The following is a 25493-nucleotide window of genomic DNA, read 5'->3' as shown; positions in this document are numbered from 1 at the left end:
ACCAATTCTGGCAATGAGGCGGCACCTGTTTCTGCACAGGCATAGTCTATAACGCAGAACTTTTCACAGGTGAATGGATAGGCTACTGTGAAGAGTAGGATGAACACAGCTCTGTATTCGCTATCCCCACACACCAGGACTTCTTGTTCACTTCATTATGAGGGGAAGGATGCACCATGCCTAATATGGCTCAGATGCCAGTTTGTTCACCAACGCAATTATCAGGTCTGGTTCCAAAATGGATTCTTGCTCACCTACTAGACTGTATACCAAGTGATCGTTTGTGGTCACGTGTACAAGGGAACACAAAGATATCCTAAACATCAATACTACGCCCACCTCAGCCTTTACTCACTGCTCCAGTCCATATGGCACAATCCATACATTTTATATTAGGTGGGCCTTTAAAGTGCCACCCCTGCAGGAACGAGGGGAATTGACTTTGCTAGTGTACAGGGAACTAATTCAAGTAAAGGGAAATGTATGCGTGTCTGTCCTTCTTTCAGGCATAATTCATTGTGTACATCTTCACCCCACGGGAAACAAAGAAATCTCAATTGCATACTCCTCGCGCCGTCTCGTGTCCGCCTTCTAAAAACCCATTGGAGAAGGTCAGAGGGGTGGGACCTCTGACTTCTCATCCAATGGGTATTGAGTACGCTTTTGAGTATGAAATTGAGATTCTCCCACAGAATTACTATCCTGCTATGCTGAATCATGCACCTGGGTGGAGTGATTCCATCAAGAAGGGACAGGACAAAACAGCAGGTAGAAAAAATATTTTATAAAAATATTTTATATATATATATATATATATATATATATATATATATATATATTTTTTTTTTTTTTTTTAATCCAAAACATTGTCAAACCTGAAAATACACATCTAAATGTGTTGATAACACCATGGGGACAACAGGATAAAAGAGTCACCCAGGAGTAGAAAGCACATGATGGACGCCACCACAGACTGCTGATAAGGTGAACCAGTGACTATTTCATAGTAAGAGCTCAACAAGAACCTGGTTCTGCTTTATTTACAGTGAATACAAAAACAAGGCCTTACTTACAGAGAGACATCCATGTCCTGGGTTAGTGAGGAGACTGCACTGAACCACTAGTCTACTCAAGTCTGCGTCATTCTCTATAGTGCACTACTTTGGCACTCTATTTCCCCGATACAGTGCCTTTGGTTTGATCAGGGCACGCATATTAGGGCATTGGTCAAAAGTAGTGCACTGCAGGGAACAGTGTGCCATTTCAGACCAACACGTAGGGAAGACCTCAATTGCATACTCCTCGTGTCCTCTCTCTTGCCGTCACTATCGAAACCCATTGGAGGAGAAGGTCAGAATGGGCGGGACCTCTGGCTTTCTCATCCAATGGGTTTTGAGAAGACGAGGAGCGAGGACACGAGTTCAATTAGACTGCTTATCTGCTGTTCCACACTCAGTAAAAAATAGTGAAGAGAGGAGAAGCAATGTTAACATTCAGGAATAATACCTAGTCAGTCACGTGCCGTTTGCATACCTAAATGACTGGAGAGGGGCATCGGTGGCTCCAGACCTGACCAATCAGTAGTGCACACATTTTCAGTGATCGAACAGTAACTTGTAATTGATGAGTTATAAACTGATATGTATTCTGTAGGTCTATTACTATTTTGGGACAAATTACATGCCATCGACATTGACCACTAGCAGAAAGCGAGCATATATGAGTCATTTGAGTGTGTCGGAGGTCATCCGAGATGGTGAAAAGAGCCAATACTTTCACCTACGAGAACTTCTAGAAATATAGAGTGCTGCAGGTGAGGGCCTAAGGACTTGGAAGAGAGTGCACTGCTGCAGAGGCAGGGTCTGAAGACAAAACGGCAGGCATAGAAACATTCCCCCACTGTACCTACTTTTCCCAGCCCCTCCCCCTGGACCATGCAGACCTACAGTGTTTGTGATTTCCCTTAGCCATGGAGACACATTCAGTAAATGTTTGTTTTTTAAAGAATACAAAAAAATAACCTTGTCTAAGATTCAGATAGCCTATACATTTCAAACTCTGGACCTCAAAGTCAGTTCCAATGCATTTTTTCATTGTTCCCATCTAAATTGGGGACTGATTTAGACCTGGGACACCAGGTGTGTACAATTAATGATCAGGTAGAACAGAAAACCAGCAGGCTCCAGACCTCATGGGGTAAGAGTTGAGTACCCCTGCCCTACACTGTAGCCTAAAGTACACTGGTTTACAAAGGGGATTGAAGTCACAAGGAATACAGGCCTAGTCTTCATATTTACTGTTGTTGACAAAACACATTTACAAATATATACAGTGCCTAGTGAAAGTCGACACACCCCTTGCACAGTCTTCGCATTTTGTAGCCTTACAATTCCATCTAAAAAGGGGAATACATTAGATGTTTTTCCTTCCGATCTACAAAACCGTCAACGTTTTCAAAGCGAAAGAAAATGAAAGAACATTTTCCAAATTCATTACAAATAAAATCAAATAAAAAGTTGTTTTTATTGTGCGTGTCTTCCCACCCCAGAGTTCATACTGGGGTGGGAAGCAAATATCTATAGAAATAGAAGTAGATTAACGATCTGGGCATATGAGGAAAAAGTGCAAAAGAGAGTATCTGAGAAAGCCTTATTCTTCCTTCAGGCAACCACTGAACATCCCCTTGTATGGAAAAGTAGGGGCGCTGCCGCTGTTCTGAAAAACACATCTAAATAACCTAAAGTAACTTCCTATCACAAGAACTCTCGAGACGGAAGTCAAATTCCTGTCTGGCAACCACCACATTGCTCAAAATGCCACCTTCGTTTTCAGATCCGGAAAGACAAAGGAGGAGAGGAGGAGATTAGACTATTGAGATGCAGCCCATGTCAGTGATGTCCCTGTAGAGCGTCGATCACTGACAGAACAGAAGAACACACTGCAGTGGAACCAGAGGTATTAAAAGGAGTTGGCTAGTGCCATATGTACACTTCTGTAATGTACATATCAAATCAAGCACGTCTGTCAGAGACCAGTGGAAGAGAAAGAGAAGTCATGTTGAAAGGTAGAAACATTGGAAGAAGTGTGAAAAGGGAGAACCGCCGGCAAAAAGGACCCTTAAAAATACAAGTCACCAAGCGGTTAAAACACTTTAGCTCGAGTTCTTTTAGTAATAGGAGGCTTATAATAAATATAAAAAAATACTAAAATATACGTACACATTTCAACAATAACAACTATGATAATAATAATACTGTTTAAAAATTGACATACAAATATAATTTTGCTCAATGTCTGTAGCTCTACTCTGGTCAGTAAGAAAATTAAGAAATGATAAATTATTATACATAACAAAGATCCAACACCATCGATTGCCATTTAGGGTGTAGGTCCTCTCTGTGTTGCAACATTTGAGACGAAGAATAAAAACAATCCTCGATAACCTGAATTCTTCCTATTTTAAAAGACATTTCATGAAAAGGTGTCAGTATAAAGTCTTCCCTTGTGTGACAGACAGGTTGTTGTGTAGCCTCTGGAGTCCAGGAGGAGGAGAGGTAAGTGCACTTTGAACTCTGGCATGCTGGAGAGAAGGGTGTGTGTGGTGAGGAGTGGAGGTCTGCCTGAGGAAGTTTTTGGATTGGGAATTCCTTCCTGGTCACCTGACCACACAGGAACGGGAAGCTACAACAACAAAATGTCTAAATGCATGTAGAGCTGTGATAAAGATGCCAACCTAAAGCAGGTTCCCTTTTCAGAGGCCAGTTTGTGACGATGAGTGTCTTGATTTGAGTGCTTCACCCTGGAACCATGGAGACTACCTCTGCAGAACCGCCAATTGGCTGATCAATGTGTGGGCGGGATTGTGGGGAGGGACCACACATCCTAATATGGGATGGGCAGTGTGAGAGGAGGAGCCAAATCATTCTGACCCACCAATGACTCCAAGTCCCAGAATCCTTCATGGGTACAGGTACAGAGCGGAGTGACATCACTGTTAACAGGGCAGGGCCCTGTGGTACTGACATTGGGTCAAAGGTCACAGATACTAGTTCAGCTGCCCAACATTCTGTCCATGTCTCCTGTTATTGTCAATGATGCAACTTGGACTGCAAGGGGAAAGAGAGAAACAGGGGGAGAGGAAGAGCAGGGGGAGGGCAAGAAAGGGAGATTCAAGTTGACAGTCAAGCTCAACCCATATCCAAAGACGACATCAATCTGTATAATCCATGACAGTGAAAATAAATATGAGGCAGGCTATTTTTTTGGAGCCAAGGTAACTTCACTTGTCAAGTGAGGTGAATTACCATGTGAGTAACCAGGTGAGTTAGGTGTGTTTACCTGTCGAGGTGACTCGGGGCCTGAGGCCAGAAGTCCAGTGCTGTTCCTCCTGAAGATGCCGTCCAGCCCTGCTGCTGCTTTGGTCACCTTACTGGGCTTTCCTCCTCCTCCGTACATACTGGGGCTCCTCCTCTTTCTCCCCTCCACCCCTCCTCCGTAGGCCAGGGGGCTGGGAGGAGGAAGGGAGCTGGGAGTAAGGGGTGAGGGGCTGGGGTGGTCCTTAGTGAAGGGGTAGGGTGTGGTGGTGGTTTGGTCAGGGTTGGGGTACCAGTCCTCAGCCCTGACCCCCACCTCCCTGGCACTGTGTCCTAAGGTCTTTCTCCTACCACTAAGGGGGGGCACGCCAGAGCTGAGCATGGGGGTGGGAGTCAGAGTGTGGTAGCTGCTGTTGTTCCCCCTGAGAGTGTCAGAACTAGGTGGATGGGTGGTCCTCCTCTTCTTGGCTGCGCCACCAGTGGCCCCTGGGGGCCTGATGGGTTTGGTGGTAGTGCCATTACGGGGTTTCCCTAGGGCGGAGACAGGGGCCACGGGCTGGGAGGGGTCCCTGATGCCAAACAACCCTGCTGCTGATGCATCCTGGGGAAAGGCTGTGGTGTAGGGCCCAAGGGAGAAGGCTCCGTTGGTGGAGGGAGAGAAGGAGAGGGGGGGAGGAGGGCTGAGAGGGCTGGGGGAGGGAGTGATGATAGAAGGGCTCCCGAGGGAGAGAGGGCTCTCAGCAGCCAGGGGCACCTTTCTGTAACACAGCAGAGGACAGGGATGTTAGAAAAACCAGAGCAATAATGAAATATATATGGATTTACAGGGGTTCAGAGACATTTCTGTCTAGAATATGAGCTGGCTGCTGATGTCCTATGCCAGAGCACCAGCAGAACCAGGTCATACTAACATCCGCCATTCCACACCTATTAATAGTGTCTATGAGTATCTGTGTGTCTTCCCCAGACAGCTGAACTCACTTTCTCCATAGAACATCTCAGAAGTCTAAAGCTGGATGTATATACATTGGAGTTTGTCCCAGAGCCCCAGAACAACGGGCTGACAAAATCATTTATGCTGGTACAATTAACACACGCACACACTTTCCTCACCTCCACATCTGAGCGTTGACATGTTTCTCCACCATGCAGTGTAACGCCAGCCTCATCCTGTCCCACCGCCGGTCAAACACATAGTGACCACGTCCCATCAGCCTGCTGCTGAACGCACAGCACTGAGACACGGAGGGAGGGGTTAACACAATCACAAACAAAATATATAGATCAAATCAGCCTGTATGGATGGCTTCAAGCTTGGAGTGTAACGGTTCACCAAACCCATGGTTCGGTACGTATTGAGGTTTTGGGGTCATGGTTCGGTTCGGTTTCGGGACACCGGGAAGACTGAAATGCCATTCACAATGTTCAGCATTCACAATGTTCCTGGCATTGTCTGTTGTGACAGGATTGTTATGTTGGTTTCCACTCTGACGCGGCATTTGTAGCCATGTGGGAGGTGGGAATTTACCAGTTGTGAATTCGTAAATCCCAGTGGGCTGCATTCATGTGATTTGAACTCATTGAGAAACACAGATAACACATACAGTTATTTAGTTCAAATCCACATCCACGTTGTCTAAATAATGTTTTGTTGTTGCATTTAACTTCTAAAAACGCTGTTATAGAGGCCATTTCCTTAGTAGGTGACGTCAAAGGTCAGAAGGGAGAAGGGGAGAGCTCAGGATGATAGACGAGTTTCCTACGAGTAATAATGAGTTGGAGGGCTGTTTGAGTGGTAAATTCCCACATCCATCTTGGTGATGACACGGCCTCCTTCAGTGCCAGTGAACTTTGCAATGTGACTCGGGCACTTTCACAAGGTGCTGCCGGAAACCCCCTATTTTCAACCACCGAAAACAGGCGCATATCCGCGGCTATAAACCAAAGACAGTAAAAAAATATATAAACTTAGCCTACCTATCGCTCTTGTCATTTCTTCAGCCCGGTAAGAATCAGCTGCCAAGGGCTGCTTGCATGCGGTATACTGAGGTGATGTCAACGTATTTGTCAACATTTGAGGTGTTGGCAGCTGCATAGGCCATTCTCGCTGAGCAGTGGCGACATGCTGTTAACGTTTTACCCACAACTCTATGTCCACCGCTAATGTAATCTACTAGGAATGCAAAATGTTCCCAAACGGGAGATGTAAAACGATGGAGGATCCTCCAATTCTGGTTTATCGACCCCACTATAGAACTAGTTCCTGGCTGCGCCTCACAAAAAGGCACATTGAAATGCGCACATTAATCAAAATCTTAATTGGCGCATAGCTTGTTTTAATGGAATAGCCTGAAATGGGGGGGAATAACCTATAGGTCTAGTGCTTCTTATCTTGTAATATTTCTATGTATTCATTTGTGTTTACAGTGAGGAACAAACTGAGGTCTTTGTACCGAATGGTTCAGTACGAATACGTGCATCGTTACAGCCCTACTTCAAGCAGTACGGTGACATGGCAATAGCTCCGCAGCCATTACTAAGGCATTGCTCTGAAGCATTATCATCAGGCAGGCCGGCTGAGGTTTCCACCATGTCGCTTACACAATCAAATCTCTACAAATAGTGCGCGGGGGCGGGAGGCTGGGAGATATTGACATAAAAGTAATTTAACGATACATTTGGTTCGATAACAATAAATACACTCTTTTTTTATTATTTAAAAAAACAACTCTCCATTAGGGGCAAGGATCTAGTTTTACAGTGCCAAGTTAGACATGAAAGAAGTCAGCTATTTCATCTAACATGTTCAAGGAATGGATGGATACTTTGAAATAGGATCCAGAATGATCAGATTTATTTTTGGCTGCTAGAGATTAATTTGCCTGCATCCTTTGTTTTTGTACATATGATACATCATTTACCACCTGAGGAAGTGGGAACTCAAAACACATGATCTATATTGCTTACCCTAAATATATGATACTGATGCTAGACAGCCATGTAAAGGATCTAACAGTAAATGTAATGTCCAACAAAAACTTCCCATTGGTAGGCATCAATAGACGACTTGATGTATTGACTGCAAATGGCACATTCCGGCAGCTCATCATCTTAATTACATACCTTGTTTGGAAAGTGGTGTACGATCCTCAATATTGAGAGTTGAGAAAAATAGAATTTTTTAACAACAGTAAAATACTATTTTAAAAAGTTGTTTTCCCTCAATTCCATTTTGAAACGTTGCTCAATGGTTGTATGCTTGCGCTTATCAGAATGCAACTGTCCCTTCACATGGTGCGCAAAAGTGGGGAGAGAGAGTGAGACCGGGCAGCAAAACAGGGACAGGGAAGATACTGTACTTTCAACGCAGAAAGCAGGTTAATGCACATTACAGTTAACAGAATAACGCTTTAGAACAAAAACATTGTGTAGCATATCCACCGAAAATTACAGACGTAAGCCAAATGCGTCGGTAAGAGGGTAATGTCCGTGTCGGTAGTTTTCGGTTTATCTTCCCAGCTCTAGGGAAGGGGCTTAGGGCTGATTTCAGTCTGGGTGTAAGACTGAGATAAGGGAACACTTCATAAAGAATTTACAAGTAGTTTATCAACCATTTATTTGTTTACAGATATTTTAGAAGCAGCTGAATTTTTGAGATTACTTACAAACCCGTCGGTACAAATTATACAGTTGAATTCGGAAAATTACATCGACCTTAGCCAAATACATTTAAACTCAGTTTTTCACAATTCATGAACATTTAACCCTAGTAAAAATTCCCTGTCTTAGGTCAGTTAGGATCACCACTTTATTTTAAGAATGTGAAATGTCAGAAGAATAGTAGAGAGAATTATTTATTTCAGCTTTTATTTCTTTCATCACATTCCCAGTGGGTCAGAAGTTTACATACACTCAATTAGTATTTGGTAGCATTGCCTTGGAATTGTTTAACTTGGGTCAAATGTTTCGGGACGCCTTCCACAAGCTTCTCACAATAAGTTGGGTGAATTTTGGCCTATTTCTCCATTTCTGGTGTAATGGAGTCAGGTTTGTAGGCCTCCTTGCTCACACACGCTTTTTCAGTTCTACCCACAAATGTTCAATAGGATTGAGGTCAGGGCTTTGTGATAGCCACTCCAATACCTTGACTTTGTTATCCTTAAGCCATTTTGCCACAACTTTGGAAGTATGCTTGGGGTCATTGTCCATTTGGAAGACCCATTTGCGACCAAGCTTTAACTTCCTGACTGACGTCTTGAGCTGTTGCTTCAATATATCCACATCATTTTCCTGCCTCCTGATGTCATCTATTTTGTGAAGTGCACCAGTCCCTCCTACAGCAAAGCACCCCCACAACATGATGCTACCACCCCCATGCTTCACATTTGGGATGGTGTTCTTCGGCATGCAAGCATCCCCCTTTTTCCTCCTAAAATAACGATGGTCATTATGGCCAAACAGTTAGATTTTTCTTTCATCAGACCAGAGGAAAGTTCTCCAAAAAGTACAATCTTTGTCCCCATGTGCAGTTGCACTTCCTTGCTGAGCAGCCTTTCAGGTTATGTCAATACAGGACTCGTTTTACTGTGGATATAGATACGTTCATACCTCTTCACAAGGTCCTTTGCTGTTGTTCTGGGATTGATTTGCACTTTTCGCACCAAAGTACGTTCATCTCTAGGAGACAGAACGCATCTCCTTCCTGAGCGGTATGACGGCTGAGTGGTCCCATGGTGTTTATACTTGCGTACTATTGTTTGTACAGATGAACGTGGTACCTTCAGGCGTTTAGAAATTGCTCCCAAGGATGAACCAGACTTGTGGAGGTCTACAACTTTTATTCCTGAGGTCTTGGCTGATATATTTTGATTTTCCCATGATGTCAAGCAAAGAGGCACCGAGTTTGAAGGTAGGCCTTGAAATACATCCACAGGTACACCTCCAATTGACTCAAATGATGTCAATTAGCCTATCCGAAGCTTATAAAGCCATGACATCATTTTCTGGAATTTTCCAAGCTGTTTAAAGGCACACTCAACTTAGTGTATGTAAACTTCTGACCCACTGGAATTGTGATACAGTGAATTATAAGTGAAATAATCTGTCTGTAAACAATTGTTGGAAAAATTACTTGTGTCATGCACAAAGTAGATGTCCTAACCGACTTGCCAAAACTATAGTTTGTTAACAAGAAATTTGTGGAGTGGTTGAAAAACAAGTTTTAATGACTGCAACCTAAGTGTTTGTAAACTTCCGACTTCAACTGTACATATTTTTGCACATAGCTACCTTAATGTTAAATGTTGGGTAGACAGGTACAGAGATAGGTACAAGACACTTAACCCAAATTGCTCCTGTAAGTCATCCTGAATAAGAGCGTCTGCTAAATGACTAAGGGTACAGGTACATACCCCCAGTGGTCGAGGGTGGTGAGGGGAGTAATGGCAGGATGGTCGGTCATCGTCTCTGTCAGGGCCATCTGGTGTTCCTGGGTCGCTCTCATCACTGGACAGACGACCGTCCCTGTCCCCTCCTGCCCTCTGCCAGACAGGGACTGGGGGGTCCTGTGTTGAGCCTGGGGGGACGGGGTTGGAGGATACGACAGCAGCACCCCCACTACCAGGTACCCTGCACACAGAGAGGGAGAGAGAGAACAAAAAAGAGAGACAGGCAGAAAGAAAGAAGAGAAAGTGAAAGGAAGAACATGTTTAGAACTAGACACTAACATGACCTACAAATACTAACAAGTGTCAAAATCAGTTTGTTTCACTTGAATTCTGATTCTCCTATCAACAGTAGGTTACACCCCCTAGTGGTGTGAGTTTGAACTGACAGTGATTTTCACAATCAAATAAGTTAATTGGTTGCGTACACAGATTTGCAGGTGTTGCAGAAGGTGCAGGAAAATGCTTATGTTACCAGCTCCAACAGCGCAGTAGAATGTCTTACAAATATGCAACTTTGGTCTAATATTACTGAGCAGCAAACACAGCATCTTCATTGAAAAAATGTAACAAGCATGATTCCATTGAATGAATAGAAGCTATACATTGACTTTGGCCTCAGTGCTGCCCCCTACCTGGGTCTGTGTGCATTAGCCAGCCGCAGTTTGAGAGTGGAGACGGTTCTGCCATTGTGGCAGTGGGGGGGCAGGGTGGAGGGGGTAGTATCATTGGCACGGGTGCTCTGACTGCCTCCCTGTGACTCCCTCCTCTGCCCTCCCGCCTTATCTTTCTCCTTTGCCCCCTCCTTATCTTTCTCCTTCGCTCTGCCCTTGTGTTCCGCCAGGAGGATATCAAACTCTTTCTGCCTGCCTGGGACGGCCCGTCGGTGGATCAGGGAGTGAGTCTGGAACACACACACAATATAATAACAAAGACAAGTGGACACAAAAGGGCAATAAGAACACATTTAAATGAGACAAATTAGTTTTACCCTGGTATCAAGGAAAATAAAGCACATGAGGCAAAATGAAGTAGTGCGCACGTATGGTCAGAATAAGCTGTGTAGCCAATCAAATGTGAGGTCAGAGGTCAGTGTGTCTCACCTTGCAGGTGAGTGATCGCGTGCAGGACCGTTTGCTCTCTGGGTCTTGGACTCCACAGTGCTTGTTAGGGTCAAACACCCTCCCTGTAAACACCAGACAGTCATCAAAAACCAAACCAGGTCATCAAGGCTGATTTCAGAATTTTGTCTTCCAGAGTACCATGATGTCATCTTTTGCCAAGAGATCTTGAATGACGGGAGAGAAGTGTCTTACAAAGTTGTCTTATAGGACCTACAGTAGACTGTTCTTTAACTGAAACTTCCCAAATTCCACTGAGAAGTTTCCCCTACTTTAAACAGTTCAATTGTCCCTGTAATCTCTGCATGTCATCCCTACATGTCATCTCTATAATCTAGGTAGTTATGGGAGTGTGCGTGTGTTTGGGGGAGATGAGGCGTGTGTGTGTGTGCATGTGGGAGATGAAAAGTGTGTGTGTGTGTCGAGATGAAAAGTGTGTGTGTGTCTCTCATGTGTTTAGGAGATGAGACTAGAAGAGGCCAGTTGGGAGTCCTAAGCGGTGGGAAGGTTTTTAAGGAGCAGAAGCCTTGGCAGCAGTAGCTCATGAATTACACTTGTAAATCAAAGAGTTGGAGTGACGCACAGCACAGAGACAACAACATATGGGGGGGGACTGGTAAAAGAGACAGGCAAGAGGAGTAAAGGAAGAGAGGAGAAAGGCAAGAGAGAGAGAGAGGGAAAAGACAGAGCGGCGGAAGAACAAAGAGATAGGAAAGTTGGAAAGAGATGTACGAGGGAAGTCTCCTCATCCACAGCAGAATTAGCAAGGCCCCAGTGCATAGGATTAGTGTTGAGCAACAGCCTCCATCCACTCTCTCGTCTTTCAAAACAGCCCCCACCCATGCCAAGTTCCTAACCCATCAGATGAATCTGTTCATGCCCCATCACTCTCATGACTGGGCAGCTTTCAAAGGTTAGGGGAGATAAGGAATATGGAGGGGTTTTACACTTATAAACTTTGGCTATATATTTATACCATGACCTTTATAGTGCTGAGCAAGACATGCACATTCCTGGTGGTAGAATTTAAGTCAATTCTTCCCTACCAGATAAAGGGTACATTAATACATCGTATGTTCTCTCCATCCGTCTTTGTGTCTGTTCACCTAGGAGGAGGATGATGTTGGCTGATCTCTGGTCAGTTTTGATCCCTGATTATAATAATTTAGATATAATATACGCTATTTAGCAGACGCTTTTATCCAAAAAGCAACTAACATCAAGCATTAATACATTTTCCGTGTGGGTGGCCCCAGCGGGAAAATGAACCCATGATCATTGGCGTTGTAAGCACCATCCCACCAACTGAGCCACACATGGTAATGGAGGTAGGATTGGGGTTAGGGTACACTGATCCTAGATCTGTGGTTAGACTGTGTTCTCACCTGACAGTCTCCTATGAGGCCTGGGGGTCTTGGTTCCATTCTGCTGTTTCCTGTCCAGGGGGGAGGGGGTTGCGGGGGTCCGATGGGAGGGAGAGGGTCTGCGGTGATTCAGGGGGGAGGGTGAGGGGGTAGAGGAGGGTCGTTTGTCCAGGGGAGAGCGAGCCGGGCTGGTCCAGGGGAGAGCGAGCCGGCGGTCCACCAGGGAGGGGGGTGTGGTGGAGCAAGGGGTGGTTGGCCCGCGGCCGTTCACCAGTTTTTCCCGAGACCCCCCGAAGGGAGCTGGGGGGATCAGGGAGGGTTTGAGGGAGGAGGGAGAGGAGCAGGAGGAAGAAAAGCAGTTGACTCTGACGTGTGTTCCCCTCTCTGCCCGGCCAAGACATGGCATCTTCTCCAGACTCACTACTGGCAATGACACACTGGGGGGAGAGAGAGAGAGAGAGAGGGATGGCGCGACAGATAAAGCAAGAGAGTGAGAGGAACGATATAGAGGGGGGGGTGCTAATTGATTGAGTAGAGAGTTGTGGGATTGTTTTTATTTTAAAAAATAACCATGACAGGGATTCGATGCAGGACGTGTCTGCATGTTCACAAGATTTGGCCTGTTTGTGCACCCACCATGTCTTGCTGCGGACACCCTTGGGAGGGTAGACAGCGAGCGGGGCCTTGTTGAAGCGGGAGTGGGGGTAGTCTCTGGGGACCCTGAAGGGCAGAGGCGGAGTAGAACCCAGGGTGGGGGACACTGCCACATTGGGCTTCACAGAGACCACTGGACCCCTGGAGGGACACGGGGAGCCGTGCCGACGCTCTGAAACACACACACACACACACACACACAGGAGATATACAGACTGAATACAGACTGAGCGTGAACCCACCTGGTAAACACCCAGCATCATGAAAATGTCTTAACACTGTAGATCACTGACTGGTCAGTTATTCACACAATGAATCTGTGATGTTTGTAAGTGATCCATGGCTCCAGACTGCGACCATTTGACTTGAATGTTATTAGTGGTCGCATCGGTGCGAGCTGCACATTTTGCATTGTCGCTCACTCAAACCTTCCCCCTTTTTGGGCAGCTAAAAGTACATTATACTCACGATTCCGATAAAGGAAGTGTCTGATTGTATAATATCTCAAAATCCAATTGCAGGAAAAACACAGGTTTGGAAGCAACTACTGTTGTCCCTGTCGAAGAGAGGAGGGTCTCAGCTTTTTATATGTATAATTTTGTTGTGTTACAGCCTGAATTTAGCACGGATTAATTTGAGATTTGTTTGTCACTGGCCTACACACAATATCCCATAATATCAAAGTGGAATAATGTTTTTCAAAATGTTTACAAATTAATAACAAATGAAAAGCAGAAATGTCTTGAGTCAATAAGTATTTAACCCCTGTCACGCCCTGGTCTAAGTATTTTGTGTTTTTCTTCATGTATTGGGTCAGGCCATGGTGTGGCATGGAGTTTTTGTATTGTGGTGTGTTTTGTCTTGGGGTTTTGGTGTGTATGGATTTGGGATTGTAGCTAGTGGGGTTATCTAGCAAAGTCTATGGCTGTCTGGAGTGGTTCTCAATCAGAGGCAGGTGCTTATCGTTGTCTCTGATTGGGAACCATATTTAGGCAGCCATATTCTTTGAGTTTGTCGTGGGTGATTGTCCTTAGTGTCTTTGTTCCTGTTGCTTTTTTTTTTTTGCTGTTTCGGTTTTCATTACGTTTATTGTTTTGTTGTGTTTTTGTGTTTATTTTGTATTTACGTTAGTTTTTTCATTAAACATGGATCGCAATCTACACGCTGCAGTTTGGGCCGACTCTCCTTCACACCACACCTAGAAAACCGTTACAACCCCTTTGTTATGGCAGGCCTAAATAAGTTCACGAGTAAAAAATAAGAAGTTGCATAGACTCACTCTGTGTGCAATAATAGTGTTTAACATGATTTTTGAATGACTACCTCATCTCTGTACCTCGAACACACAATTATCTGCAAGGTCCCTCAGTCGAGCAGTGAATTTCAAACACAGATTCAACCACAAAAACCAGGGGGATTTTCCAATGCTTCGCAAAAAAAGGCACCTATTGGTAGATGGGTAAACATTTTAAAAACAGACATTAAATATCCCTTTGAGCATGGTGAAGTTATTAATTACACTTTGGATGGTGTATCAATACACCCAGTCACTACAAAGATACAGGTGTCTTTCCTAACTCAGTTGCCGGAGAGGAAGGAAACCACTCAGGGATTTCACCACGAAGCCAATGGCGACGTTAAAACAGTTACAGAGTTGAATGGCTGTGATAGGAGAAAACTGAGGATGGATCAATAACATTGTAGTTACTCCACAATACTAACCTAATTGACAGAGTGAAAATAAGGAATCCTGTACAGAATACAATTATTCCAAAACCTGTATCCTGTTTGCGACAAGGCACTAAAGTAATACTGCAAACAATATGGCAAAGCAATTGACTTTTTGTCCTGAATACTAAGTTATGTTCAGGGCAAATCCAATAACATATTACTCACCATTTTTTTAAAAGCATAGTGGTGGCTGCATAATGTTATGGTTATGTTTGTAATCGTTAAGGACTGGGGAGTTTTTCAGGATAAAAAGAGAAACGGAACGGAGCTCAGCACAGGCAAAATTCTAGAGGAAAACCTGATTCAGTCTGCTTTCCACCAGACACTGGAAGATGAATTCACCATTCAGCAGGACAATAACCTAAAACATGAAGCCAAATCTACACTGGAGTTGCTTACCAAGAAGACAGTGAATGTTCCTGAGTGGCCAAGTTAGTTTTTAATTAAATATGCTTGAAGACCTGAAAATGGTTATCTAGAAATAATCAACAATTTGACAGCGCTTGAAGATGTTTTTAAAGACAAATTGGCAAATGTTGCGCAATCTACATATGGAACGCTCTTATACTTATCCAGAAAGACTCACATCTGTAATAGCTGTAATAGCTGAGACATGATGTCCCAGATGTGCTCAATTGGATTCAGGTCTGGGGAACGGGCAGGCCAGTCCATAGCATCAATGCCTGCCTCTTGCAGGAACTGCTGACACACTCCAGCCACATGAGGTCTAGCATTGTCTTGCATTAGGAGGAACCCAGGGCCAACCACACCAGCATATGGTCTCACAAGGGGTCTCAGGATCTCATCTCGGTACCTAATGGCAGTCAGGCTACCTCTGGCGAGCACATGGAGGACTGTGCGGCCCCCCCCAAAGAAATGCCACCCCACATCATGACTGACCCACCGCCAAACCGGTCATGCTGGAGTATATTGCAGGCAGCAGAACGTTCTCCACTGCATCTCTAGACTGTCACATGTGCTCAATGTGAACCTGCTTTCATCTGTGAAGAGCAAATGTTCTCTGGCAAATGCCAAACGTCCTGCACGGTGTTGGGCTGTAAGCACAACCCCCACCTGTGGAGGTCGGGCCCTCATACCACCCTCATGGAGTCTGTTTCTGACCGTTTGAGCAGACACATGCACATTTGTGGCCTGCTGGAGGTCATTTTGCAGGGCTCTGGCAGTGCTCCTCCTGCTCCTCCTTGCACAAAGGCGGAGATCCTGCTGCTGGGTTGTTGCCCTCCTACGGCCTCCTCCACGTCTCCTGATGTACTGGCCTGTCTCCTGGTAGCGCCTCCATGCCCTGGACACTACGCTGACAGACACAGCAAACCTTCTTGCCACAGCTCGCATTGATGTGCCATCCTGGTTGAGCAGCACTACCTGAGCCACTTGTGTGGGTTGTAGACTCCGTCTCATGCTACCACTAGACTGAAAGCACCGCCAGCATTCAAAAGTGACCAAAACATCAGCCAGGAAGCATAGGAACTGAGAAGTGGTCTGTGGTCACCACCTGCAGAATCACTCCTTTATTGGGGGTGTCTTGCTAATTGCCTATAATTTCCACCTGTTGTCTATGCCATTTGCACAACAGCATGTGAAATTTATTGTCAATCAGTGTTGCTTTCTAAGTGGACAGTTTGATTTCACAGGAGTGTGATTGACTTGGAGTTACATTTCCCTTTATTTTTTTGAGCAGTGTATATATATATATATATATATATATATATATATATATATATGAGAGAGAGAGAATTTTTCTTCCACTTTGACAGGGTATTCTTTTGTAAATCGTTGACAAAAATGAAAGACAATTCATTTTAAATCCACAAAACAAAACTTGAAAAAAGTCAAGGGGTGTGAATACTTTCTGAAGGCACGGTATGCCTCTCATTATTACCTCAGGTTTACCATATTTGTAGGTTATTTAAAAAATAACCTAACGGAGTTCTAGGCTAATTGTTTGAACATGCGCAGTGATAAATAAATATATTTTGATTTGTTGAACACTTTTTTGGTTACTACATGATTCCATATGTGTTATTTCATAGTTGTGATTTCTTCACTATTATTCTACAATGTAGAAAATAAGAAAAACAAAGAAAAACCCTGGAATGAGTAGGTGTGTCCAAACTTTTGATTGGTCCTGTATGTTGCGTGACAAGGTTTTTTTATGGGTGCGACCAAATCATGAACTGGTGATCCATATTGCAGTAGAGGGCATTGGAGAGAGACAGAGAGAGGAGAGGATAGAGAAGGAAGGAGGACTAAAGGAGAGGAAACTTACGGTTCTGGCTATGCATGTCTTTGAGGGACGTGGGGGGGGGGGGGGGGTGAGGAAGGTGGGGAGGTCCTTTACTCTCTCTCTGCCTCACTGGGACTCTATTCCCCAGACACCTAGTCGGGACAGAGGGACATGTCAAAAACACACAGCCACTCCCACTCCCCCCCTCCCACACACACACACTCTCGCACACACCCACACGCGCTCTCCCACACTCTCTCGCACACCCACGAGCTCTCCCACACACCCACACGCGCTCTCGTACGCACACGCCTCATTAAATGCTTATTGTAGACCTACTACACATGCAGACTTTGCACTAAAATTAGTGAGGAAAGCTTGTGAACTGTGCAGTGGGGATAAAAATAATGCATTATATCACTGTCAGCAAATAAAACTAGTCATGATTATTAATTTTGCTCTGCCCTGGCAATTTCCTAAATAGACTTGGCCCCGGCACCACAGCCATCCTGCCAACTGTCCTCAGCCAACTACTGTCTGACAGGCTGTATCGCCCACTCCACAGAATCTGTCTCGTTGGTCACACTTTAGTGACTGAAAGTGTGAGGACCCAATACGATGACAGTGTGTGGGAATGACAGGGAGATTGCCGTACCTTGCCAATGAGTGCTGAAATACCAACAGCTCGTTAGAACAACAGGGATGAATGAGCACACAGATTAAGCAGGTGTCAGGGCGTGTGTGTGTGTGTATGTGTGTGTATGCCAGGCGGCAGTCGTGCGTGTGTTCCAGGTGTGTGTGAGTGTGTAACTGCGTCCGTCAGGCAGGTGTATGTGCAGGTGAGTAAATAGGCAAAGGTAAAGCAGAGGGGGCAGCTGTATTGGGAGCTAGGACCAAAGTCCACCTCATTCAGGTATGCAGCGGTAGTTACACAGCAGCCAATTCAGATTCACACACAGATTGGTTACTTACAACTGTGGTTTAGAGTACATTGAACAATGCACGCAAGTCTAAATCTTGTGCATCTGCCCTTCCAAGGTACAAGCGATCCCCTAACACAGATCTAGGATCAAAATACCCCTATCCTAACCTTAAACATTATTCAGGGGGTTTAAAACTATCTGAACCTCTATCGGTGGTTAGAGGCAACGTCTACAGAGTCCCTCAAGCCCGTTGCCATGGCATTGCCGAGCGAGTGAAGCGGTGGCTAGCGTGAGAGCCCTGTGAGCCTAGCAGCCACAGGAAGTAGGAAGCTGAGAGTCAGCATCGCACTGAGAGCTCAGCTGGGTTTGTTTACATCCTCATTGCCACCGCTAGAGGAAGACACCCACCACAGAGAGAGAAAGAGAGAGAGGAGAGAGAGAGGAGAGGAGAGAAGCGCCAAACGCTTCTGCAACAGCCAATACATTTCATAACATGACACACACAACGCAGCACATCACTAAACTGCTCTATACAAATCAACACTACACTAAACCTCACACTATCACTGCAGCTGCTTCAACACAACAACTGCCCGCACTGGCACCAAAGCAAGCACACAAACAACTAACTGCCTCGCCAACACACTACACTGCAGGGAGTGCCAGCCCACACATCAAAGTCAGGAAACGAAACTAAGCTCAGAGGAGAGAGCCTGCAAGGAGTTCAATTAATCCAGGACCATAAGGGCAGTCACCAGACAACACACCCTATGAATAACAGTCTAGCACATACACACATTCTCTGAATAACATACAAAAGCTTTTCCGTTAAACTGCTTAGTCAGCTTCCGCCGCCAGCTACAGATGGGCAGAGAGAGAGAAACAGAGCTGGGTATCAACTGTCTGTCTGACTCCTGCAGACTGGCTGGCTGTCAGAAAGAGTATTTCTCCACACACACACACACACACACACACACACACACACACACACACACACACACACACACACACACACACACACACACACACACACACACACACACCTGGAGGAGCATAGCTGAAAGGCATTTGACCCCTGAGCAGAGCTGACCTCAGAGCTTGTCAGTGAACAGCTGTTGTGAGAGGAAGATTTCCTGTTTCCCTTAACCACAGATCTAAGGTCAGATTTACATGCGTTATAACCAGATTGTCATGTCTGAGAGGACTGCAGCTGGAGGCAGCAACCTGCAGGGGGCAGGAGGGAGCACTCAAGGGGGGCGTGTGTGTGCATATGCATGTGTGTTTTGCCTGTCTCTTGGCACAGACAGACTCCTCGCTCTAGGACATGTGCAGCCAGCCAGCAGCAGATGTAAGTGCGCTCCGTTCACTGGGGATCAACGAGAGCGTAAGCAGACGGACAGACAAGAGCTGGTTTTCAATTATTATTATTTTATCTTTAACTCTGCGTTGTTGGAGAAGGACCTGTAAGTAAGCATTTCACTGTTAGTCTACACCTGTTGTCTACAAAGCATGGGACAGATAAAATGTGATTCTGATTTGGTCCAGTGCTGACCAATGTTGGGGGGCTCTTACTGTAATGGGTTAGAGTTAGGGGTCTTACCATAGTGGGTCTGGGTAATGTGTCAAGGTCAGGGTGGTTTGTACTGTAAGGGTAGTGTCAGAGTTAGGGTGGTACTTAAAGCTAGTGTGTTAGGGTTCTTACTGTAGTGTGTTTGGGTAGTGGGTAGTGTGTAGGGTTCTTACTGTAGTGTGTTTGGGTAGTGGGTAGTGTGTAGGGGTTAGGGTTCTTACTGTAGTGTGTTTGGGTAGTGGGTAGTGTGTAGGGGTTAGGGTTCTTACCGTAGTGGGTGAGGATGCCCTGGGGTTTGACCACTTGGTTGCAGACATGGCAGACGACGAGACAGAAATCCTCCTGGTTGGGAAACTGGCCAAACACGTGCATCTCTACAGAAGACAGAGACAGGAAGGTGAGTAAAGGGACAGGGGCTGAACTGGGAGTAGAATCAGAAAGCTGCCTAGACATTTTTTTTATTTAACTACGCAAGTCATTTAAGAACAAATTATTATTTACAATGTGGGCAGAATTGAAAAAGCGTGTGCGAGCAAGAAGGCCTACAAACCTGACTCCATTACACCAGCTCTGTCAGGAGGAATGGGCCAAAACTCACCCAACGTATTGTGGGAAGCTTGTGGAAGGCTACCCAAAAACATTTGACCCAAGTTAAACAATTTAAAGGCAATGCTGCCAAATACTAATTGAGTGTATATGAACTTCTGACCCACTGGGAATGTGATGAAATAAATAAAAGCTGAAATAAATCAATCATTCTCTTTACTATTATTCTGACATTTCACATTCTTAAAATAAAGTGGTGGTCCTAACTGAAATAAGAAAGGGAATTTTTAAAAGTATTAAATGTCAGCAATTGTGAAAAACTGAGTTTAAACGTATTTGGCTAAGGTGCATGTAAACTTCCGACTTCAACTGTATGTATGTATGTATGTATGTATGTATGTATGTATGTATGTATGTATGTATGTATGTATGTACAGTGCCTTGTGAAAGTATTCGGCCCCGTTGAACTTTGCGACCTTTTGCCACATTTCAGGCTTCAAACATAAAGACATAAAACTGTATTTTTTTGTGAAGAATCAACAACAAGTGGGACACAATCATGAAGTGGAACGACATTTATTGGATATTTCAAACTTTTTTAACAAATCAAAAACTGAAAAATTGGGCGTGCAAAATTATTCAGCCCCCTTAAGTTAATACTTTGTAGCGCCACCTTTTGCTGCGATTACAGATGTAAGTCGCTTGGGGTATGTCTCTATCAGTTTTGCACATCGAGAGACTGAAATGTTTTCCCATTACTCCTTGCAAAACAGCTCGAGCTCAGTGAGGTTGGATGGAGAGCATTTGTGAACAGCAGTTTTCAGTTCTTTCCACAGATTCTCGATTGGATTCAGGTCTGGACTTTGACTTGGCCATTCTAACACCTGGATATGTTTATTTTTGAACCATTTCATTGTAGATTTTGCTTTATGTTTTGGATCATTGTCTTGTTGGAAGACAAATCTCCGTCCTCGTCTCAGGTCTTTTGCAGACTCCATCAGGTTTTCTTCCAGAATGGTCCTGTATTTGGCTCCATCCATCTTCCCATCAATGTTAAACATCTTCCCTATCCCTGCTGAAGAAAAGCAGGCCCAAACCATGATGCTGCCACCACCATGTTTGACAGTGGGGATGGTGTGTTCGGGGTGATGAGCTGTGTTGCTTTTACGCCAAACATAACATTTTGTGTTGTTGCCAAAAAGTTCAATTTTGGTTTCATCTGTTGTCCTATGGACAGAGTCTCACACCTCGGCTGTAGATCTCTGCAGTTCATCCAGAGTGATCATGGGCCTCTTGGCTGCATCTCTGATCAGTCTTCTCCTTGTATGAGCTGAAAGTTTAGAGGGACGGCCAGGTCTTGGTAGATTTGCAGTGGTCTGATACTCCTTCCATTTCAATATTATCGCTTGCACAGTGCTCCTTGGGATGTTTAAAGCTTGGGAAATCTTTTTGTATCCAAATCCGGCTTTAAACTTCTTCACAACAGTATCTCGGACCTGCCTGGTGTGTTCCTTGTTCTTCATGATGCTCTCTGCGCTTTTAACGGACCTCTGAGACTATCACAGTGCAGGTGCATTTATACGGAGACTTGATTACACACAGGTGGATTGTATTTATCATCATTAGTCATTTAGGTCAACATTGGATCATTCAGAGATCCTCACTGAACTTCTGGAGAGAGTTTGCTGCACTGAAAGTAAAGGGGCTGAATAATTTTGCACGCCCAATTTTTCAGTTTTTGATTTGTTAAAAAAGTTTGAAATATCCAATAAATGTCGTTCCACTTCATGATTGTGTCCCACTTGTTGTTGATTCTTCACAAAAAAATACAGTTTTATATGTTTGAAGCCTGAAATGTGGCAAAAGGTCGCAAAGTTCAAGGGGGCCGAATAATTTCGCAAGGCACTGTATGTTAGAGGTCGACCGATTATGAATTTTCAACACCGATACCGATTATTGGAGGACCAACAAAAGCAGATACTGATTAATCTGACGATTTGTATATATATATATATATATATATATATGTAATAATGACAATTATTTCTCTCATTGGAAATTCTGGTCCAACGCGTTTAACTGCTAGGCTACCTGCCGCCCTATTTATTAACAACGAAAATGCTTTGTATGAAGTACATTTAATTACCCATGTGATATTATTAAATACAAGGATGACATTTGAAATTGTTAATTGAATAAAAACAAACAACTTTTAAAATGTAGTGTTTCTGACGTTCACTCCATTAAAAAAAAAGACATATCTGTAGCCATCGATGATGGTAGCCTACACACTTTTCACGCTTGTTGATTTTGTCGGACAATCAAAGCTGCTCTACAGTCAGAGGTTCCATGTGTGGCAAGTGAAGTGAGAGGTCTCTAATCAATGCAAAATGGAATTAAAAGTTAGCTAAATAAGAAGGAGTGGGCTTCAACAAACAACCAAGAGGTGGGCTGTTGTTTAATCTGAATCATGGTGTTGCCATTGGTTTACAAGGATGGGGAGTGCAGTAATTGTAGCCTCAATGAGCTAGTTATCTAGATTGCTAACTTGCTATCTTAACTATCTTATGTATATCGATTGGATGCAGTAAAAACAGGCACGGTCATTGGATGATAAATAAGCAGCAGCTAATGTTACAAGTTTGCCTAACTAGCGCAGGCCAGTGTGGCTACTTTCTGGTCTCTCAGTCTCATAAATACACACCGGCCCTTCCTCCGAGCAGAACCATCTGCGTCTCTCCCTCAAGCAAGGGCACAGATTAAAAATATACATAAAAAATTAATAAAAACATGTATTTCGACTATCCGGATATGCGAGAAAAAAAATCCTGATATTATTCTAATAGTGAAATTATTTCAAATGCCATCCCTAAACAACGGGTATAGTACTTGTAAAAGCGCAACTATTTTTTTTTCATCTGTCTCTGCCAAGACAAATGAGAACAGTGTGTAGCTTACTGCCTCGCTCGCCTGCCAGAACAACAGAAACTGCCAAAACAGTGCTGCTGAAACAATCTGTCTTTCGTGAATGAGCGCTACCCAGGCAGAGAGAAACATACCGTCTGTCAGACACCCACTGAGACATTTTGTAAAGCGGGGGTAACATTTTTCTATATTTCTGCATTGTCAAGTCTCACTTATCCTCGTAAACAACATTGGAAGATAATGAATTGAATTATAGACTACATCAGCTGTTGACCTATGTAGCGGAGAGAAGGCATAATGCTGAGTTTACCATATGACTATGGGCATAATCGCTGTCTGGCACTAATCTCAGAGATGATTAGGCTATAGGTCTGTAATGACATCACTCAGTCATCTTCAGCGCCAGTTAGCTATTACTGTCTGCTTGACACATGGTATGACCTCATCAGCTGATGGTGTGTGTGTGTCTCACAACCTGCCCGACTCTTGGCCGGGGATCAACAACACTGGGAGACTCCATTCTGGCTGAGTGAGAGGATCTCCTTACCTTAACCATTAGGGGTCCAGGGGAAACACAACTGGCCTTAGATCAGTATATAAAGGGCAAGTCAATCTTACTCTGTCTCAGTGTGTTAGCCTGGGATCAGCAGTCAGAACATATTGGTGATTTGGTGATTCCAGTCTAGCTGGGACTGAGAGAGACTGCTTTTGCACTCAGAGTCTGGCTGAACTGAAGACTGGGGAGTTAGTACTGAAGTTGTACTACACTTGAATGTCTGTCACTCTGGGTGGCCCTCCAACCTATATAGTCATCAAATCCCCTCATTTTTACAGTGTAGGTAGAGCCAAGAGCCTCTAGGGTACAACACGTGTGACATTTCTTGCTTGACCAATATCATGGCACTAAATATCAATCCATTTGTAATTAACAAACGCAGAAATTCATTATCATGCATAAAACACATTTTTTATCTTCGTAATAAACAAGTGTTAGGAAAAATGTATGCTGTGGTCGTCCCTTAGCTTTGAATTTGACAGGCTGTGCTGTGTTGTGTGGCTGTAGTGTTAAAATATGCAAGAATGTTGGCAAGAATGCTGGAGTGACAACTGGAGCGTCTTCAGTCCACAAGAACAAGAACAAGAACAACAAAAACAAGGCTCAGGTGACAGTCACTCCAGCACGTTTTGATCAACCTCACCTTCTTTGCTGAGTTTAGTTCCTTCCCAGTTGTGGTACAGCTCTTTCAAGCGGTTTTCGACGAGTGAGTCTGTATTAAAATAATATAAGAAAATAGAGTTCATATTTGAGTTCATGTGCGATCGGTTAGTTAGTTGGTGGTTGGGGGGGAGGAACACAAATCTCACGCACGCCACGCTAAAACGTGTCATTACGTCTAGCTAGATAGCTAGCTCGCAGCTGTAACGTTATCTGACGAGCTGCCTTGATAAATCAAGGAAACTGTCACCAACAAGCAACGAAAGTTATCGTAGCCAGGACAGACATCAGTAAACGAACCCATGCGCATTAAGAACATATTGAGAATGCATCAATTGAATACCGAGCATTTGTAAACATGAGTTTTATAGATTTGTTATGCATTTGGTAACTAGCTAAATATGTTTCAGTTTTGACAGATGCATGGAGGACAACTCAACACTGTTCGAACGTGCCATTTTTATATAGAAATGAATGACAACATTGGACTTGCACTTACTGTCAGAATAGTGTAATTTTGCTGCGCTGATAAAAGTTGACCAAGGTTTACACAGGAACGTATCCGGAATTGGTAGTTGGCGAATCAATGTCGCCATTGCACTTCCTTCTTGTTGCTGGATTTTTTTCCATCTACTTCGCAGTAAACTAAACGAGACTAGCGAGGCACCTGACGTCACCTTCGTCATGTTCCGTCTTCGCTCGGCTTCTGACGGCAAGGAGTTGAAAGGTTGCAAAGGGGTGTGTGCGCCTCTGAAGTTCATAAGTTCAAACGTTTGTTTTTCTGATACATAAATGACACGTGTGTTGTTTTTTCTCAAATTGCATTTCACCCATTGTTTATTTGCTGAAATATATTACAATGTCTTACATATTAAATATGTTTTAGTTCATGTTTCAGTAACAGTATAATATTTTAGGCTGGCAATAGCAAATGTAATGTACAGCACACTTGACCAATATATGAGTAAAATTACAGTATAATACAGTACAACAACGTGCAGTCGTTATGAAGCAGCAATATCCTAGTCGGACAATAATAATTGTACTACAGACAAAAATGTTGGACACTTTTGCACTACACAAACAAAATACCATTTGCTGCCCACACACGTTATAATATAAAATGTCACTCTTGCTGATCACAAATTTGGCAGAGGAATTATATAAATTGTTGCAAGTGCTCTTCAGCTCCATGGCACAACAAAAAATGACCCAGCATTGACCTCTTGTGGTTGGAATTGGAAATAGCGTCTCCACTCAATGATGGACAGACAGTAGCCTACGACATTGGCTCATTGGTATGGTGATGTTTGTGAAAATATCCATAGTCAGTACCCATCCAACATTCAGCAAGTGATTGTTGGAGAAATGTGTGGCTGAGTGGTCAAACCTGTGTTATATTTACAGACTGTGTAATAACAGTAGTAATCAATCAGTGATA

General features: G+C 44.0%; 1 protein-coding gene across 2 annotated transcripts; it reads right to left on the bottom strand.

Moving 5' to 3' along the window:
- Positions 1 to 1007: 1007 nt before the first annotated feature.
- On the bottom strand, positions 1008 to 24753 carry LOC118373567 (ataxin-7-like protein 1). 2 transcript variants are annotated; one of them, XM_052460156.1, is made up of 11 exons: positions 24552 to 24753; positions 24036 to 24104; positions 19635 to 19739; positions 12879 to 13068; positions 12264 to 12679; positions 10861 to 10943; positions 10393 to 10661; positions 9725 to 9941; positions 5427 to 5548; positions 4339 to 5071; positions 1008 to 4106 (listed from the first exon to the last, which is right to left on the bottom strand). In XM_052460156.1, the coding sequence occupies exons 1-11, from the start codon at positions 24736 to 24738 to the stop codon at positions 4089 to 4091; spliced, it is 2409 nt and encodes an 802-aa protein (XP_052316116.1). In that variant the 5' UTR covers positions 24739 to 24753; the 3' UTR covers positions 1008 to 4088. The 2 variants fall into 2 exon arrangements, with proteins under 2 accessions (XP_052316116.1, XP_052316117.1); XM_052460157.1 differs by lacking the exon at positions 24552 to 24753 and adding an exon at positions 16915 to 17024 and having other exon boundaries at positions 24036 to 24080.
- Between the last annotated feature and the right edge of the window lie 740 nt (positions 24754 to 25493).

This window comes from Oncorhynchus keta, chromosome 13, assembly GCF_023373465.1.
Source record: "Oncorhynchus keta strain PuntledgeMale-10-30-2019 chromosome 13, Oket_V2, whole genome shotgun sequence".
In the NCBI taxonomy this organism is placed as follows: domain Eukaryota; kingdom Metazoa; phylum Chordata; class Actinopteri; order Salmoniformes; family Salmonidae; genus Oncorhynchus; species Oncorhynchus keta.
This window is presented reverse-complemented; position numbering and strand designations above follow the sequence as displayed.